Here is a 17,447-nt window from a genome sequence, read left to right as displayed (position 1 = left end):
ACAAGTCCTGCAATACGATAATGATTTCGGCCTATATAAAAAAAGTTAAAGAAACATATTAGGCTACATGCTGCTATGCAATCTCCTTACTAACGGCAAATGCATCTGTTTTTACATTAGGCCTACGTTTGAATGTTTTCTGTAGCCTACCGTTATTATAATTCCAATATAATTGATCAAACACGAGAAGTTGTGCATACGCATGGTCTGAGATGTGCACGGAGATACACACACTTTCCGGTCAAGTTCCAAATGGATAAATACTAACCTTTTGTTTGAAAACAAATTATCTGGAGAGAGAGACGAGACAGAGCATGAGGCAGCGTGGAAGAGATACCGCATTGTGGGGGTAGAGCAAGGAGAACAGGCAGTTGCGAGCCAGTGAGGAGCAGGGGAGGAGATTGAAGTAGAAGGGATGGGAAGTGTAGATTAGCACACTTGTTCTTCATCTGTGTTGCGGTTTACCACTCGGAATCAGGGATTAATTCACAGCCGCTCTGCCACTCTGTGCTTGTCAGGCTGCCTGTGAGGCTACTACTGTATCATCATGTGAGGCAGCTGGAATGTGATAGAGAGCCAGACTGCCAAGGAGGTGACGCCATCACCAGGGAGGGAGAGTTGCCCTGGACCACTTCTGCTTCTGATCGCTGCCTCCTGCACCTAGCCTTCTCAGTTTGTTTTGCTGTGTTGCGTGTGTGTGTTTGTGTATGTGAGAGAACAGTGTGTGTCTGGGTGGATATGTGTGTGTGACACAGAGAGAAACACAGCCGCAGCGGAGGAAGGAGGAGCCAAGCAACCAGGGAGGGAGCTGGATGCTCGCGGGTTGCCGTGACAGCACCACAGCCGGCTGTTTCTAGTGACGACTGATGCAAGAATGTGTGTCTGAACTGTTCTAGGGAGGGGGAACCAGCGGCTGTCTGTGTCCAGCCCAGCTTGCAGTGTCCTGGGTGCTCCTTCTGTGCCTGTCTATCTGTCCGTCACAGAGGTTGGAGGTGGCCCTTGCTTTTTCACAACGCGGTACTCAGCACCTTGAAGATGGTCAACCTCCTCCTCCTCTTCCTCCTCATGCGTCCCTGTGATCTCCAACAGAAGCAGCAGCACTACCGGGCTCTCTCCTCTGTCGTGCTCTGTACCACTGGGGGCTCTATGGTGCTAAGCTCCGGGTGATCCTGCTTACCTGCAGCTTAGCCCCCTCTCCTCCCTCCTACCCTGTGTGGTGAACAGGACTGAACCCCCACCAGTGTGGTCAACCTCTAGGTTACCTTGGTCTGACCCCAGCACTACCCAGCCACTGTAAGTATCATTCCCCTTTGCCTGCTAAACTATCCCGCTTTTATTCTGTTTTCCGGTTCCGCTTCAGTGTCTGCCTATGGATCTGTTTCAATGCTCTACGGTCAACATTGATTGTCTGTAGAATGTAGTCTACCTACTTTGAGCTGTATGTTGTTGGTAGTATACAGTATATGTCAATAGGGAAAGACAGTCCTCAAAAACCCACTTGGAGTATAGAGTAAGCCCATTATATTGTACATACTGTCTATCCGTAGTGTTATTTGTATTCACACTATTCGTTATTGTCAGTTGTATACACAGTCTACGTCCATTGTAGCTGTATTGGTGGTGCACAGCTCACCACAAACCACTGCAGATATAACATTTCACGCTTCCCGTCTCTGAGGCGGAACAAATGTGTCTCAAACGATGAATTAGGAACTCCCTTTTCTGCATTATGTCACCCTCCACCGTGAGATGCTGTTGCCTGGCAACATCCGGGCTCGCTCTCTATTCCATTTTTAGAATGCAGCTGTGGACTCCATCAGGAGAGCAAGGAGTGTGGGGGGGGGGGGGGGGGGGGGGGGGGGGTTGGATTAGGAGATTGGGCCAAGGAATTAGAGGAGAAATTTTAGAATAGGAAAAAGAGGGACAAGCGGAGAGAAAGAGAGAGCGGGTAAGTGAGAGAGTGGGTAAGTGAGAGTGCAGGGAATGACAAAGGAGAAAAGAGATCGATTAACTCCTTTTACATTCTGCACCTTGATTTATTCACACCCATGTGCACGGACACGCGCACACACATACCTTCCCCCTCACCACATACAAGAAAACTCATCCTCCGATCTCTATAAATACAAACAAAAATACACACTCCCACCCCATCAGCTATGTATTGGTGTGTGCATTTGTGGGGTCGGGGGCAAGTCTTGGCTAGCAGCTGATCAGCCTGTTAGCCTGCTAGCTATGTAGAGTCTTGCAATGGGCTACACACAGCTTGCCTGGAAGAGGCTATGCTATCACCAGCTGGCTGAGGTCCGTACCACTCCCCCATTGTCTGTGTTCGAGAGCATCAAAACCATGATGTATCATTGATAAATTGTCACTGACTGACAAATACATCAAATAAAATTGAGTAGTTATTTATGAGGCAAGGCGATTTGTAGATCAGTCAGTCTCGACTCAACTTTAATGTCGGCTGCAATGTTAAAGGTGCCCAGTATCTCTGGCATGATGCAACTGTTACTCTGAGCGAGAGGTTACTCATCCAATCAGATCTCTCTGTGGTCTCTGGTGTGGCTAATAGGATCTCAACAACCTGCCCAAATTCACCCAAAATGCACTGCAACATAGGCTCACAAAAAAACTCAATATAAACCTTATTTTGACAGGGAAGTCATATTGAGACTAGGGTCTCTTTTGCAGATGAGCCCTGCATAAATACAACAAACACACACAATATACAAAATTACAAAAAATATGAAGAAAAACAGGCACATTTATCAACATAGAGGTCTCTGATCATTACTCTGAACTGACTAAGGGGGATCAGAACATCTCATTTCAAAGAGCTCTGTAAGGTAAAAAACTAGAAGCAGCTTTACCCAACTCTGTGGAGACTGAAGGGGTATCCAGTGTTATCCAAGCCTGAGACTGGCTTTGGTCATTTGTAAGTCTAAATTCTATTAATGATGATAGATACATAGGAAGTTTCCTCTGCGATTTCCTTCCTAATTACGAAAGTCAGACATGATTAATTTCTGTAAAAGAAACCAACCTTGATCTTCAACTTCTTCAACTTCTTCAACAGCTCAGTGACATGTTTTTTAAATGGTCGTTTGTCCACAAGCCAGATACCAAGATATTTGAAGGATGGAACTCGTTAAATTTGTGTACCGTTCAAAGTAGTCATTACAAATTCATTTAAATATGGGTTATGGGACCTGAAAAAAGCATGCATTTTGTTTCGTTTGCATTTAGCACAAATTTTTGATTTGCTCTCACACAACTACACACACAATCCAACAAACATAGACAGGCTAATTTCAGTTGAAGCCATTCAAATATTCTCACAAAATCATACACAACGCTGTTAGTGCTCAAACACAGACACACACACAGTTTTGTTGACATTTTATATTCATGCAAATCTACTCTAGATCCATTCAAAAAGAATTACCCCACTGGGCACACCATGTCATTTCAACGTGGAAATGTGGGTAATATTTGATTGAGGAGTTGATCAATGAGATTTCAACCTTTATTCACCCACTCAAAAAGACAGCCAAAAGTGTGCTGAATTACCAATCTGTTATTAAACCTCTTAGGGTTCGCGAACCGCTAGCGGAACACCTGTGGACAACATCCGGTGAAATTGGTGCGCCAAATTCAAATTGCAGAATCGTAATATTAAACATTCATGAACATACAAGTGTCTTATATCATTTAAAAGCTAAACTTCTTGGCCTCCTGGGTGGTGCAGGGGTCTAGGGCACTGCATCGCAGTGCTAGCTGCGCCACCAGAGTCTCTGGGTTCGCGCCCAGGCTCTGCCGCAGCCGGCCGCAACCGGGAGGTCCGTGGGGCGACGCACAATTGGCATAGCGTCGTCTGGGTTAGGGAGGGTTTGGCCGGTAGGGATATCCTTGTCTCATCGCGCTCCAGCGACTCCTGTGGCGGGCCGGGCGCAGTGCGCGCTAACCAAGGGGGCCAGGTACACAGTGTTTCCTCCGACACATTGGTGCGGCTGGCTTCCGGGTTGGAGGCGCGCTGTGTTAAGAAGCAGTGCGGCTTGGTTGGGTTGTGTTTTGGAGGACGCATGGCTTTCGACCTTCGTCTCTCCCGAGCCCGTACGGGAGTTGTAGCGATGAGACAATATAGTAATTACTAGCGATTGGATACCACGAAAATGGGATAAAAAGAAAAAAAAGCTAAACTTCTTGTTAATCAAACTGCGTTGTCAGATTTCAGAAAGGCTTTATGGCGAAAGCATACCATGCGATTATCTGAGGACAGTGCCCCACGTCAAAATACTTTTTCAACCAGCACAGGCTTCACAAAATCACAAATAGCGATTTATTAAATCACTTACCTTTGAAGATCTTCCTCTGTTTTCCTCTCGTCCCAGCTAATTTCCTCAGGTTTTTGCCTGCCATATCAATTCTGTTATACTCACATACATCATTTTAACAGTTTTAGAAACTTCAAGGTGTTTTCTATCAAATTCTACAAATTATATGCATATCCTAGCTTCTGGGCCTGAGTAACAGGCAGTTTACTTTGGGCATGTCAGTCAGGCGGAAATTCAGTATACTGCCCCCTAGCCTTAAATAAAATCACATTTTATTTGTCACATGCGCTGAAAAAACAGATGTAGACCTTACTGTGAAATGCTTACTTACAAGTCCGTAACCAACAATGCAGTACAAGATTGAGTTAATTGCTAAATAATTGCTTAATAAATGCTAAATAAATAAAAGTAAAAAACAAAATAGAATAAGAAAACACAATAAGATGTGTGGATGTACAGGTTAGTCGAGGTCATTTGTACATGTAGGTAGGGGTAAAGTGACTATGCATACATAATAAACAGTGAGTAGCAGCAATGTAAAACCAAAGTGTGTGTGGGGGGGGCAATGTAAATTGTCCGGGTGGCCATTTGAATAATTGTTCAGCAGTCTTAATACTTAGGGGTAGAAGCTTTTAAGGAGCCTTTTGGACCTAGACTTGGCGCTCCTGTACCGCTTGCCGCGCGGTAACAGAGAGGACAGTCTATGACTTGGGTGACAGGAGTCTTTGACCATTTTTTGGGCCTTCCTCTGACACAGCCTAGTATATAGGTCCTGGATGCCAGGAAGCTTGGCCCCAGTGATGTATTGGGCCTTACGCACTACCCTCTGTTACGCCGGGATGCTCTCGGCGATGCAGCTGTAGAACTTTTTGAGGATCTGGGGACCCATGCCAAATCTTTTCAGTCTCCTGAGGGGGAAAAGGTGTTGTCGTGCCCTTTTCACGACTGTCTTGGTGTGTTTGGACCATGATAGTTTGTTGGTGATGTGGACACCAAGGAACTTGAACCTCTCAAAGCCTCATCAGTGTTAATGGGGGCGTGTTCGGCCCTCATTTTCCTGTAGTCCACGGTCATCTCCTTTGCTTTGCTCACATTGAGGGAGATGTTGTTGTCCTGGTACCATACTGCCAAGTCTCTGACCTCCTCCCTATAGGCTGTCTCATCGTTGTTGGTGATCACTGTTGTGTCATTAGCCAACTTAATGATGGTGTAGCTTGGCCACGCAGTAGTGGGTGAACAGGGAGTCCAGGAGGGGACTAAGCACGCACCCCTGAAGGGCCCCGGGGTTGAGGAACAGCATGGCAGATGGGTAGAAACATGGCAGACTCTTACCACCTGGGGTTGGTCCGTCAGGAAGTCCTTGATCCAGTTGCAGAGGGAGGTGTTTAGTCCCAGGGTCTTTAGCTTAGTGATGAGCTTTGCGGGCACTATGGTGTTGAACGCTGAGCTGTAGTCAATGAATAGCATTCTCACATAGGTGTTCCTTTTGTCCAGGTGGGAAAGGGCAGTGTAGAGTGCGATTGAAATGGCGTCATCTGTAGATCTGTTGGGCATTGCGGCATTGCGAATTGGAGTGGGTCTAGGGTTTACGGGATGATGGTGTTGATGTGATCCATGACCAGCCTTTCAAAGCACTCCATGGCAACCAACGTGTGCTACGGGGTGATAGCCATTTAGGCAGGTTACCTGTGCCTTCTTGGGCACAGGGACTATGGTGGTCTGCTTGAAACATGTACAGTTGAAGTCGGACGTTTACATACACTTTGGTTGGAGTCATTAAAACTCGTTTTACAATCATTCCACAAATTTCTTTTTAACAAACTACAGTTTTGGCAAGTCGGTTAGGACATCTACTTTGTGCATTACTAAGTTGACTGTGCCTTTAAACAGCTTGGAAAATTCCAGAAAATTGTCATGGCTTTAGAAGCTTCTGATAGGCTAATTGACAGCATTTGAGTCAAATGGAGGTGTACCTGTTGATGTATTTCAAGGCCTACCTTCAAACTCAGTCCCTCTTTGCTTGACATCAGGGGAAAATCAAAAGAAATCAGCCAAGACCTCAGAAAAAAAATTGTAGACCTCCACAAGTCTGGTTCATCCTTGGGACCAATTTCCAAACGGCTGAAGATATCACGTTCATCTGTACAAACAATAGTACGTACGTATAAACACCATGGGACCACGCAGCCGTCATACCGCTCAGGAAGGAGACGCGTTCTGTCTCCCAGAGATAAATGTACTTTGGTGCGAAAAGTGCAAATCAATTCCAGAACAACATTAAAGAACCTTGTGAAGATGCTGGAGGAAACAGGTACAAAAGCATCTATATCCACAGTAAAACGAGTCCTATATTGACATAACCTGAAAGGCCGCTCAGCAGGGAAGAAGCCACTGCTCCAAACCGCCATAAAAAAGCCAGACTACGGTTTGCAACTGCACGTGGGGACAAAGATAGTACTTTTTGGAGAAATGTCTCTGGTCTTATCAAATAAAAATAGAACTGTTTGGCCATAATGACTATCGTTATGTTTGGAGGAAAAAGGGGAAGCTTGCAAGCCGAAGAACACCATCCCAACCGTGAAGCATGGGGGTGGCAGCATCATGTTGTGGGGGTGCTTTGCTGCAGGAGGGTCTGGTGCACCTCACAAAATAGATGGCATCATGATGCAGGAAAATGATGTGGATATATTGAAGCAACATCTCAAGACAGTCAGGAAGTTAAAGCTTGGTCGCAAATGGGTCTTCCAACTGGACAATGATCCCAAGCATACTTCCAAAGTTGTGGCAAAATGGCTTAAGGACAACAAAGTCAAGGTACTGGTGTGGCCACAAATCTCTGACCTCAATCCTATAGAAAATGTGTGGGCAGAACTGAAAAAGCGTGTGTGAGCAAGGAGGTCTACAAACCTGAGTCAGGTACATCAGCTCTGTCAGGAGGAGTGGGCCAAATTTCACCCAACTTATTATGGGAAACTTGTGGAAGGCTACCTGAAATGTTAGACTCAGGTTAAATAATTTAAAGGCAATGCTACCAAATCCTAATTGAGTGTATGTAAACTTCCGACTTCAACTGTAGGTATTACAGACTCTGTCAGAGAGATATTGAAAATATCAGTGAAGACACTTGCCACGCATCTGCTGCGAAAACCGTGATCACACAGTCATCCAGAACAGCTGGTGCTCTCATGAATGCTTCAGTGTTGCTTGCCTCGAAGCGAGCATTAAAGGCATTTAGCTCGTCTGGTAGGCTCGGGTCACTGGGCAGCTCTTGGCTGGGTTTCATCTTATAGTCCATTATAGTTTGCAAGCCCTGACACATCCGACGAGCTTCAGAGCCGGTGTGGTAGGATTCAATCTTAGTAATGTATTGATGCTTTGCCTGTTTGATGGTTCATCTGAGGGCATAGAGGAGTTTCTAATAAGCGTCTGGATTAGTGTCCCATTCCTTTAAAGCGGCAGCTCTAGCCTTTAGCTCGGTGTGGATGTTGCCTGTAATCCATGGCTTCTGGTTGGGATATGTACGTACAATCACTGTGGGGATGATGTCGTCGATGCACTTATTGATGAAGCCGGTGACTGAGGTGGTGCACTCATCAATGCTATTGGATGAATCACGGAACATATTCCAGTCTGTGCTAGCAGAACAGTTCTGTAGTGTGGCACTATGCTTCCAGCCATCTAAAAGCACAACCAACTTCCAATGGAAAAACATTGTTTGATTTTTTGGTTTAATTGACATCTAAATGTGTTATCAATGTGCTCTCAACCATTATAAAAGCACCGCAAAGTTCAAATGGGAATACAATGTCAGATATTTTGTATTTATACAGTGCATTCTAAAAATTATAGAGAACCCTTTGTTTACATTAGAGCCTTGTTCTAAAATTGATTAATAAAATATTTTCCTCATCAATCTTCACATAATATCCCATAATGACAAAGCAAAAACAGGTTTTTAGAAATGTTAGCAAATGTATTACACATAAAAACAGAAGTATCTTATTTACATAAGTATTCATACCCTTTGCAATGAGACTCGAAGTTGAGCTCTGGTGCATCTTGTTTCCATTGATCATCCTTGAGATGTTTCTACATCTTGATTATAGTCCACCTGTGGTAAATTCAATTGATTCGACATGATTTGGAAAGGCACACACCTGTCTATGTAAGGTCCCATAGACCGTGCATGTCAGAGCAAAAACTAAGCCATAAGGTCGAAGGAATTGTCCTTAGAGCTCCGAGACAGAAATGTGTCAATGTAAAGATCTGGGGAAGGGTACCAAAAAATGTCTGCAACATTGAAGGTTCCCAATAACACAGTGAGCTCTATCATTCTTAAATTAATGAAGTTTAAAACCACCAAGACTCTTCCTAGAGCTGGCCACCCGGTCAAACTGAGCAATCGGGGGAGAAGGGCCTTGTCAGGGAGGTGACAAAGAACCCGCTGGTCACTCTGACAGAGTTCCAAAGTTCCACTGTAGAGATGGGAGAACCTTCCAGAAGGACAACCATCTCTGCAGCACTCCACCAATCAGGCCTTTATGGTAGAGTTGCCAGACGGAAGTCATTCCTCAGTAAAAGGCACATGACAGCCTGCTTGGAGTTTGCCAAAAGGCACCTAAAGGACTCTCAGACCAAAGGAAACAAGATTATCTGGTCTGATGAAAGCAAGATTGAACTCTTTGGCCTGAATGCCAAGCGTCACATCTGAAGGAAACCTTCCACCATCCCTACGGAGAAGCATGGTGGTGGCAGCATCATGCTGCGGGTTTTGTTTTTCACAAATACAGGTTTGCCAATCTTGTAGTGTCATACCCAAGAAGATTCGAAGCTGTAATTGCTGCCAAAGTTGATTCAAGGTCTGAATACTTATGTAATTGTTTTTATTTTTAATACATTTTCAAAAATGGCAAAAAATCTGGTTTTGCTTTGTCATTGTGTGTATATTGATGAGGAAATATGTATATCCATTTTAAAATACGGCTATAACGTAACAACATGTGGAAAAAGTAAAGGGTCTGAATACTTTCCGAATGCATTGATCTCCGCAGACCTACAGTATCTTGATCATGCACGCTTTCTATGATTAAAGAAGACATTTATAGTTACAGAAGGCTAACCTCAAAATGTGGCCATGGATGTGCTTTTAACTTAAAGGTTGAATAAATACTGTTATATTAGTTCGTAAGATACTCTTTACTTTAGGCTATTTACTGTATTACAATTTTTAAATTGTGACTGGTTGACAACACAACCAAATACTAACATTTAAAGGATATCTAATGCTGGGATAGTTTCATCTAAGTCACTGGCTTAAAAACGGTCTTGTCTATAAATGAATATGAATGAATATGTTGGATTCACGTCTCCATCTCAACCAACAATCTAAATTAAAGAATAGGACTAAATCAAATAAAATGTCAAATACACTTTCGATAAAGTTTGAGTTTTGTAATATTCTTGAACTCAGATTGTTGGTTGCGATGGAGATGTGAATCCCACATTTTAATGATTAACTTGAAGATTACATTTCAGATCAATCAAAGCTTGAAACCCTTTGCCTAAATGTATTGTCTATTTGTAGTTGAACCCTGGGTTAAATTGAAACAGTTGTTGTTGATGATTTTGCCAATGCTATAGGCCTAAAAAGTATCATTGATGATATATGACTTATAAATTATGGTTACATTTCATTTGCTCTGTTAAACCTACCTTTTGGAATGACTTCAATAGCAACATTGAACATATTTAGTTATTAAGAGGTCTCTCAATAATCGTTCTCACGATAGCACGTTGGTAGTAGTCAGTGACAAATACAAAAGCTAAGTAGTGCCCCTGAAAGTGGATATAATGTTGACGATCTGATGTTGTTTCAATGGTTCAAATTCAACATATCACATACAAGTAAATTGATTACAATAACGACATAATCCTATGGTTGAAATGTCACCCTCAAAACAACAGTTTACGTTGATGACTTTATTCAAATCCAATGTATTTTCCACATAGATTCCATGTCACAATACGTTGACAAATATTTGTGCCCAGTGGGACTTTGCATGTCATTTGCCTGCTCAACGTCGTTATACACCAGACGTCATTACTATTGACTTGACCTCCTTATCGTGTAACTCAGCCCTGTCTGTGTCTCTACCCTATCCCTCTACTTGCAGTGCTTTCTGCTCCACTGCCAGTGAAAAACAATGACTTCTCAAGAGGAGGAAGCATCGTTCAGCAGGTTCTTCCAGTATGTGGAGGACAGTGGACTCAGGGCCTATGACGGACTGGTCATCCAAAATGCCTCTGACATCGCCCGTGAGAGCGACCGCGTCCGGAAAGAGACCAACTGGGCCTACCTTCAGGAGAAACACGATAAGAAGAGAAGACAGGAAGAAGCCATTAAGAGGTAAGACAAAGAGCTCATGCGCATGCACACAAATACGAACTAAGACACGTCATATGTATAAAAACCTGTGTGAAATGATGGGGGTTCTATTCCCAGCACTTCAATGACAGACTGTGGGAATGTGTTCATTTTAACTTCACAGGACAATAACTTCACACACACATATACAGAGAAATACACACCAACACCCATGCAGTAGAGGTAAAAATTGGGACGAAGGTCACACTTTTTTCCCCTTCCTAATTGCTCAGAGATCGATAGAACTAGAGACACCATATTTTATTACAAACTGGTATATGTCCTCCACCATTAGACATTTAATTTCTAAGGTAAATGAGTTTAAATTAAATAGATCGAGAAGAGAACTAGCCTAACGTTACTTTTGTACCTGCCGGCGGGACGGAAGGAACACTGTCTTGGGACGGAAGTAACAGCTGGTGAGAAGTGCACAAAATATGTCTTATCTCCATGTTTCTGGTTTGTAGTATGTTACTTTAAAACAAATGTGACCGACCGGCTCAATTCAGTCTTCTGCATAAAAATTTGAAATTGTAAAGACTCAGAGCTACAAAATGGTACATCATACACTGCAGTTGAGGAACAATGGGAAAGTGATTCTGCTTTGAAAGTTGATAAACCTGAACCACTTTTGAGAAAATAGCCCTTGAATGTTTTGGTACACCTACTGTAGAGCTTTTCTTTGTCTATACCTATTCAGCATTGTTCATATCCTCTTAAGTCTTAGCCCAACCCATCTCTTTAAGGATTCACATGTGAGGCCATGGGCTAAACAGAGTAATTAAGGATGCTGCCCTTATCATCACCAAGCCTATCTCTGGCCTTTTTAACCTGTCTCTCCTCTCTGGGGAGGTTCCCAATGTTTGGAAGGCAGCCACGGTGCGTCCTTTATTTAAAAGGGGAGATAAAGCTGACCCCAACTGTTATAGGCCAATTTCTATTTTGCCCTGTTTATTAAAAGTGATGGAAAAACGTATCAATAATTAACTGACTGGCTTTCTTGATGTCTATAGTACTCTCTCTGGAATGCAATCTGGTTTCCGCTCAGGTTATGGATGTGTCACTGCAACCTTAAAGGTCTTCAAATGTCACCATTGCCATTGATTCTAAGCAATGTTGTGCTGCTATATTTATTGACTGGGCCAAAGCTTTTGATACGGTAGACCAATCCATTCTTGTGGTCCAGCTAAGGAGTATTGATGTCTCTGAGGGGTATTTGGCCTGGTTTGCTAACTACCTCTCTCAAAGAGTGCAGTGTATAAAGTCAGAACATCTGCTCTCTCATTCACTGCCTGTCACCAAGGGAGAGCCCCAAGGCTCGATCCTAGGCCCCACGTTCATCTCAATTTACAACAACAACATAGCTCAGGCAGTAGGAAGCTCTCTCATCCATTTTTATGCAGCTGTTCCCTCCCCTGGTTTTGTGTTAAACGCTCTGCAACAAAGCTTTCTTAGTGTCCAACAAGCTTTCTCTGACCTTAACCTTGTTCTGAACACATCCAAAACAAAGGTCATTTGGTTTGGTAAGAAGAATGCCCCTCTCCCCACATGTGTGATTACTTCCTCTGAGGGTTAAGAGCTTGAGGTAGTCACCTCATACAAGTACTTGGGAGTATGGCTAGATGGTACACTGTCCTTCTCTCAGCACATATCAAAGCTGCAGGCTAAGGTTAAATCTATACTTGGTTTCCTCTATTGTAATAACTCCTCTTTCACCCCAGCTGCCAAACTAACCCTGATTCACATGACCATTCTACCCATCCTAGATTATGGAGACTTAATTTATAGATCGGCAGGTAAGGGTGCTCTCGAGCGGCTAGTTGTTCTTTACCATTCGGCCATCAGATTTGCCATCAATGCTCCTTATAGGACATATCACTGCACTCTATACTCCTCTGTAAACTGGTCATCTCTGTATACCTGCTGCAAAGCCCACTGTTTGATGCTTATTTATAAAACCCTCTTCGGCCTCCCTCCCCACTATCTGAGATACCTACTGCAGTCCTCATCCTCCACATACAACACCCGTTCTGCCAGTCAGATTCTGTTAAAGGTCCCCAAAGCACACACATCCCTGGGTCACTCCTCTTTTCAGTTTGCTGCAGCTAGCGACTGGAACGAGCTGCAACAAACACTCAAACTGGACAGTTTTATCTCCATCTCTTCATTCAAAGACTCAATAATGGACACTTACTGACAGTTGTGGCTGCTTCGCGTGATGTATTGTTGTCTCTACCTTCTTGACCTTTGTGCTGTTGACATTGCCCAATAATGTTTGTACCGTGTTTTGTGCTGCTACCATGTTGTGCTGCTGCCATGTTGTGTTGCTACCATGCTGTGTTGTCATGTGTTGCTGCCTTGCTATGTTGTGGTATCTCTCTTGTCGTGATGTGTGATTTGTCCTATATATATATAATTTTTTCTTCATCCCAGTCCCTGTCCTAGCAGGATGCTTTTTGCCTTTTGATAGGCCGTCATTTTAAATAAGAATTTGTTTTAATAACTAACTTGCCTAGTTAAATAAAGGTAAAATAAAAAAAATAAAACATGTCGGTAGGGGTATGTGTGTGTGAGCGTATGTAGTTTGTACTCATGTGTGAGTGGAGTGCAATAGAGATTACATCCTCTGTGGATCTTTTTGTACAGTATGTGAATTGGAATGGGTCCAGGATGCCTGGGATGATGGTGTTGAAGTGAGCAATGGCCAGCCTTTCAAGGTATTTCATGGCTACAGATGTGAGTGCTACAGGGTGATAGTCATTTAGACAGGTTACCTTGGCGTTCATGGGCACAGGGACTATGTTGGTCTGCTTGAAACATGTAGGTATTACAGACTGGGTCAGGGAAAGTTTTAAAAGTTAAATAAAGGTTAAATAAAAAATTCAAATAAATAAATAAAATGTCAGTGAAGACACTTGCCAGCTGATCAGCGCATGATCGGGTTACGAATCCTGGTATTTCGTCTAGCCCTGCGGCCTGAGAGCGTGCTCACACAGTCGTCCGAAACAGTTGGTGCTCTCATAAATGATTCAGTGTTGATTTCCTCAAAGCGAGCATAGAATGTTTTCAGCTCGTCTTGTAGGCTCACGTTGATGGACCGCTCGAGGCTGCGTTTCTCTGTGTAATATTTGATAGTTTGCAAGCCCTGCCACATCCGATGAGCGTCAGAGCTGGTGTAGTAGGATTCTTGGTCCTTTACTGATGCCTTGCCTGTTTGATGGTTCGTTGGAGGGAGTTGTGGGATATCTTAGATGCGTCCGGATTAGTGTCCCACTCCTTGAAAGTGACAGCTTTTACCTGTAATTCATGGATTCTGGTTGGGATGTGTACTGTACCAGTCAAAAGTTTGGACACATCTACTCATTCAAAGGTTTTTCTTTATTTGTACTATTTTCTACATTGTAGAATAATATTGAAGACATCAAAACTATGAAATAACAAATATGTTATCATGTAATAAGCAATAAAGTGTTAAAAACTTCTTATGGCTGCAGTCCCGTTAACGGGATCGATATGACAACAGCCAGTCGAAGTGCAGGGCGCCAAATTCAAAAAACAGAAATCTCATAATTAAAATTCCTCAGACATTCATGTGTCTTATATCATTTTAAAGGTAATCTTGTTGTTAATCCCACCAAAGTGTCCGATTTCAAATAGGCTTTTCAGTGAAAGCACTACAAACGATTATGTTAGGTCACCACAAAACCACAATAACCACAGCCATTTTTTCCAGCTAAAGATAGCTTTCACAAAAACCAGAATAGAGATAAAATTAATCACTAACCTTCGATTATTTCATAGATTGACACCAACCACCAATCATGGACTTCATGTTACACAATACATGCATGTTTTGTTTGATTAAGTTCATATTTAAATAAAAAAAATCTGAGTTTACATTGAGGCGTTAGATTCACTAGTTGCAAAAACATCAAGTGACTTTGCACAGCCACATCGTTTCAACAGAAATACTCAACATAAATATAAATGATAATACAAGTAATACACATAGAATTATAGATATACCTCTCCTTAATGCAACCCCTGTGTCAGATTTCAAAAAAACTTTACGGAAATATAAACCATGCAATAATCTGAGACGGAGCTCAGATGATTAGCCAAATTAGCCACCATGTTGGACTCAACAGAAACCAGAAATACATGATAAATGTTTCCTTACCTTTGATGAATCATCAGAATGCAGTCCTAGGAATCCCAGGTCCACAATAAATGCTTGATTTGTTCGTTCATGTCCGTTATTATTGTCAAATTAGCTACTTTCGAATTGTTTACCAAATACCCTAACCAAAGTCTCAAAGCGCGACCACTATAACGTGACGAAATGTCCAAACGGTCCGTTACAGTCAGTAGAAACATGTCAAACGATGTACTGAATCAATCTTTAGAATGTTGTTAACATATATCTTGAATAACGTTCCAACCGGAGAATTAAATCAACTTCAATTGAGAGAAGGAACGGAGCTCACTCTCACGTGAACGCGCCAGTTCAATGCGTGGCACCTCATGGCAGTGATTACTCTTTCCTGTCTCCGGGCGAAATCCCCTTCAAATTAGAGTCATCAGACTAAGTTCTATTGACTGTTGACATCTAGTGGAAGCCGTAGGAAGTGAAAACCCATCCATATCTCTCTTTATATTCAATGAGAGCTTGGTTGAAAATATGGCACCCCCAGAAAAAATCCAAACAGGAAGTGGAACTTCTCAGGTTTTTGCCTGCCATATGAGTTCTGTTAATCTCACAGACTTAATTCAAACAGTTTTAGAAACTTTAGAGTGTTTTCTATCCAATACTAATAATAATATGCATATATTAGCAACTGAGACTGAGGAGCTGGCCGTTTACAATGTGCACCTTTCATCCAAGCTACTCAATACTGCCCCTTCAGCCATAAGAAGTTAAACAAATCAAAATATATTGCCTTGATGACAGTTTTACACACTCTTGACATTCTGTCAACCAGCTTCATGAGGTAGTCACCTGGAATGCATTTCAATTAACAGGTGTTCCTTGATAAAAGTTTATTCCTTTTCTTCTTAATGCGTTTGAGCCAATCAGTTGTGTTGTGACAAGATAGGGGTGGTACACAGAAGATAGCCCTAAAGTCCATTATTACTTTAAGACTTGAAGGTCAGTCAATCCGGAAACATTTCAAGAACTTTGAAAGTTTCTTCAAGTCTTAAATACAAGTAAAACCAAGCTCATGCTGTTCTCTAGGTCCTGAAATGTTGACCCTGAGGATCTGCATATGTACACTATAAATGGAGCCCACATTGAGCATTTTTCTCAATATAAGTACCTGTGTGTCTGGATTGATGTAAAATTGTCCTTCGTAACGCATATAGAAAATCTGACTAAGAAGCTAAGATCCAAGATTTTGTTTTTGTATCTAAATAAATCAAGGCACAAGGCGAGACCTAAATGCAGACACAGGAGGCAGATGGTTGGAGTCTTATAATGTTTATTAATCCAAAGGGATAGGAAAGATAATGGTCGTGGACAGGCAAAAAGGTCAAATCCAGATCATAGTCTAGGAGGTACAGAGTGGCAGACAGGCTCGTGGTCAAGGAAGGCAGAATGGTCAGGCAGGCAAGGGTCAAACCCGGGAGGACTCGAAAAAGGAGAATAGCAAAAAGCAGGAGAACGGGAAAAAACGCTGGTTGACTTGGAAACGTACAAGACGAACTGGCACAGAGAGACAGGAAACACAAGGATAAAAACACTGGGGAAAACAAGCGACACCTGGAGGGGGTGGAAAGGTGAAACTGATCAGGGTGTGACATTGGTATTAAAAATAGGAGAAAGATTGTTCAAACAATGCTTCTCCCTGCATTGGATTTTGTTTTAAAACCCTTGGTCACAGTCTACCATCCCGCAATACGTTTTATCAAAGGGGACAATTTTAGGACTCATTATTGTATTCTGTAAAAAAATGTGGGTTGGACCTCTCTGTCTGTAAGAAGAGAGCTGCATTCTCTTTTTTTATATACAAAGCAATCTTACAGAAACTCCCTCTATATGTAACATCATTAATTAAGATAAGAATCATAAGTTAACAAAACCGTTCACAGGAATGGGTAACACTAGAGATCCCTCCAGTCTCCACAGATTTGGGAAATCTGTGTTTAGTTTATTTGGCCCTAATTTCTGGAACAATATGCAGTTTAATGTAGCTAGATGTGCTAGTGACACTCAGTCAGTTTAAATGATTGATTGAGGACGTTTATGTAGTTAAATGTGATTGCTTTTATTAAATATGTATAAGGGGTGCGTAACTGTTGGCAGGGAAGTCAGACGCAGGAGAGCAGAACTAGGTAATAGTCGGAGCAGATTAATTTCAAAACCAACGGCATAAAGAAATAACCAACATGGGTACAAAACCCGACGCGCACCAGTAAACAGGTGCACAAGCACTTACAACAAACACTTCGGCATGGGGGGAACAGAGGGTTGCGAACACCAGGCCTCACTGCGGTGACGGTCTGCGCTGGCTTTCTGGCGCAGCATGGCGCTTTAAGGTGAACATGAGCGGCGTCCCATGTCTCCTCCGCGCGTCGGAACCAGTCGTCCACCGCAGAAGCCTCGGTCTGACTCTGATGCCAAGGAGCCAGAACCGGCTGATACCCCAGTACGCACTGGAAGGGGGAGAGGTTAGTGGAGGAGTGGA

The 17,447-nt window shown here is 42.7% G+C and overlaps 1 protein-coding gene across 1 annotated transcript in view; it reads left to right on the top strand.

Annotated features, from left to right (window-relative positions):
• Window positions 1-213: 213 nt before the first annotated feature.
• Window positions 214-17,447, top strand: part of nyap2a (neuronal tyrosine-phosphorylated phosphoinositide-3-kinase adaptor 2a) — a 93,459-nt gene continuing 76,225 nt past the window's right edge. Inside the window, exons 1-2 of the mRNA XM_023982755.2 lie at window positions 214-1,293; window positions 10,511-10,743. Of these exons, the coding sequence (XP_023838523.1) occupies window positions 10,541-10,743 (203 nt within the window). The 5' untranslated portion in view covers window positions 214-1,293; window positions 10,511-10,540. The remainder of the gene's footprint in view (window positions 1,294-10,510; window positions 10,744-17,447) is intronic.

Source organism: Salvelinus sp. IW2-2015, linkage group LG4p (assembly GCF_002910315.2).
Source record: "Salvelinus sp. IW2-2015 linkage group LG4p, ASM291031v2, whole genome shotgun sequence".
Lineage (NCBI taxonomy): Eukaryota > Metazoa > Chordata > Actinopteri > Salmoniformes > Salmonidae > Salvelinus > Salvelinus sp. IW2-2015.
This window is presented reverse-complemented; position numbering and strand designations above follow the sequence as displayed.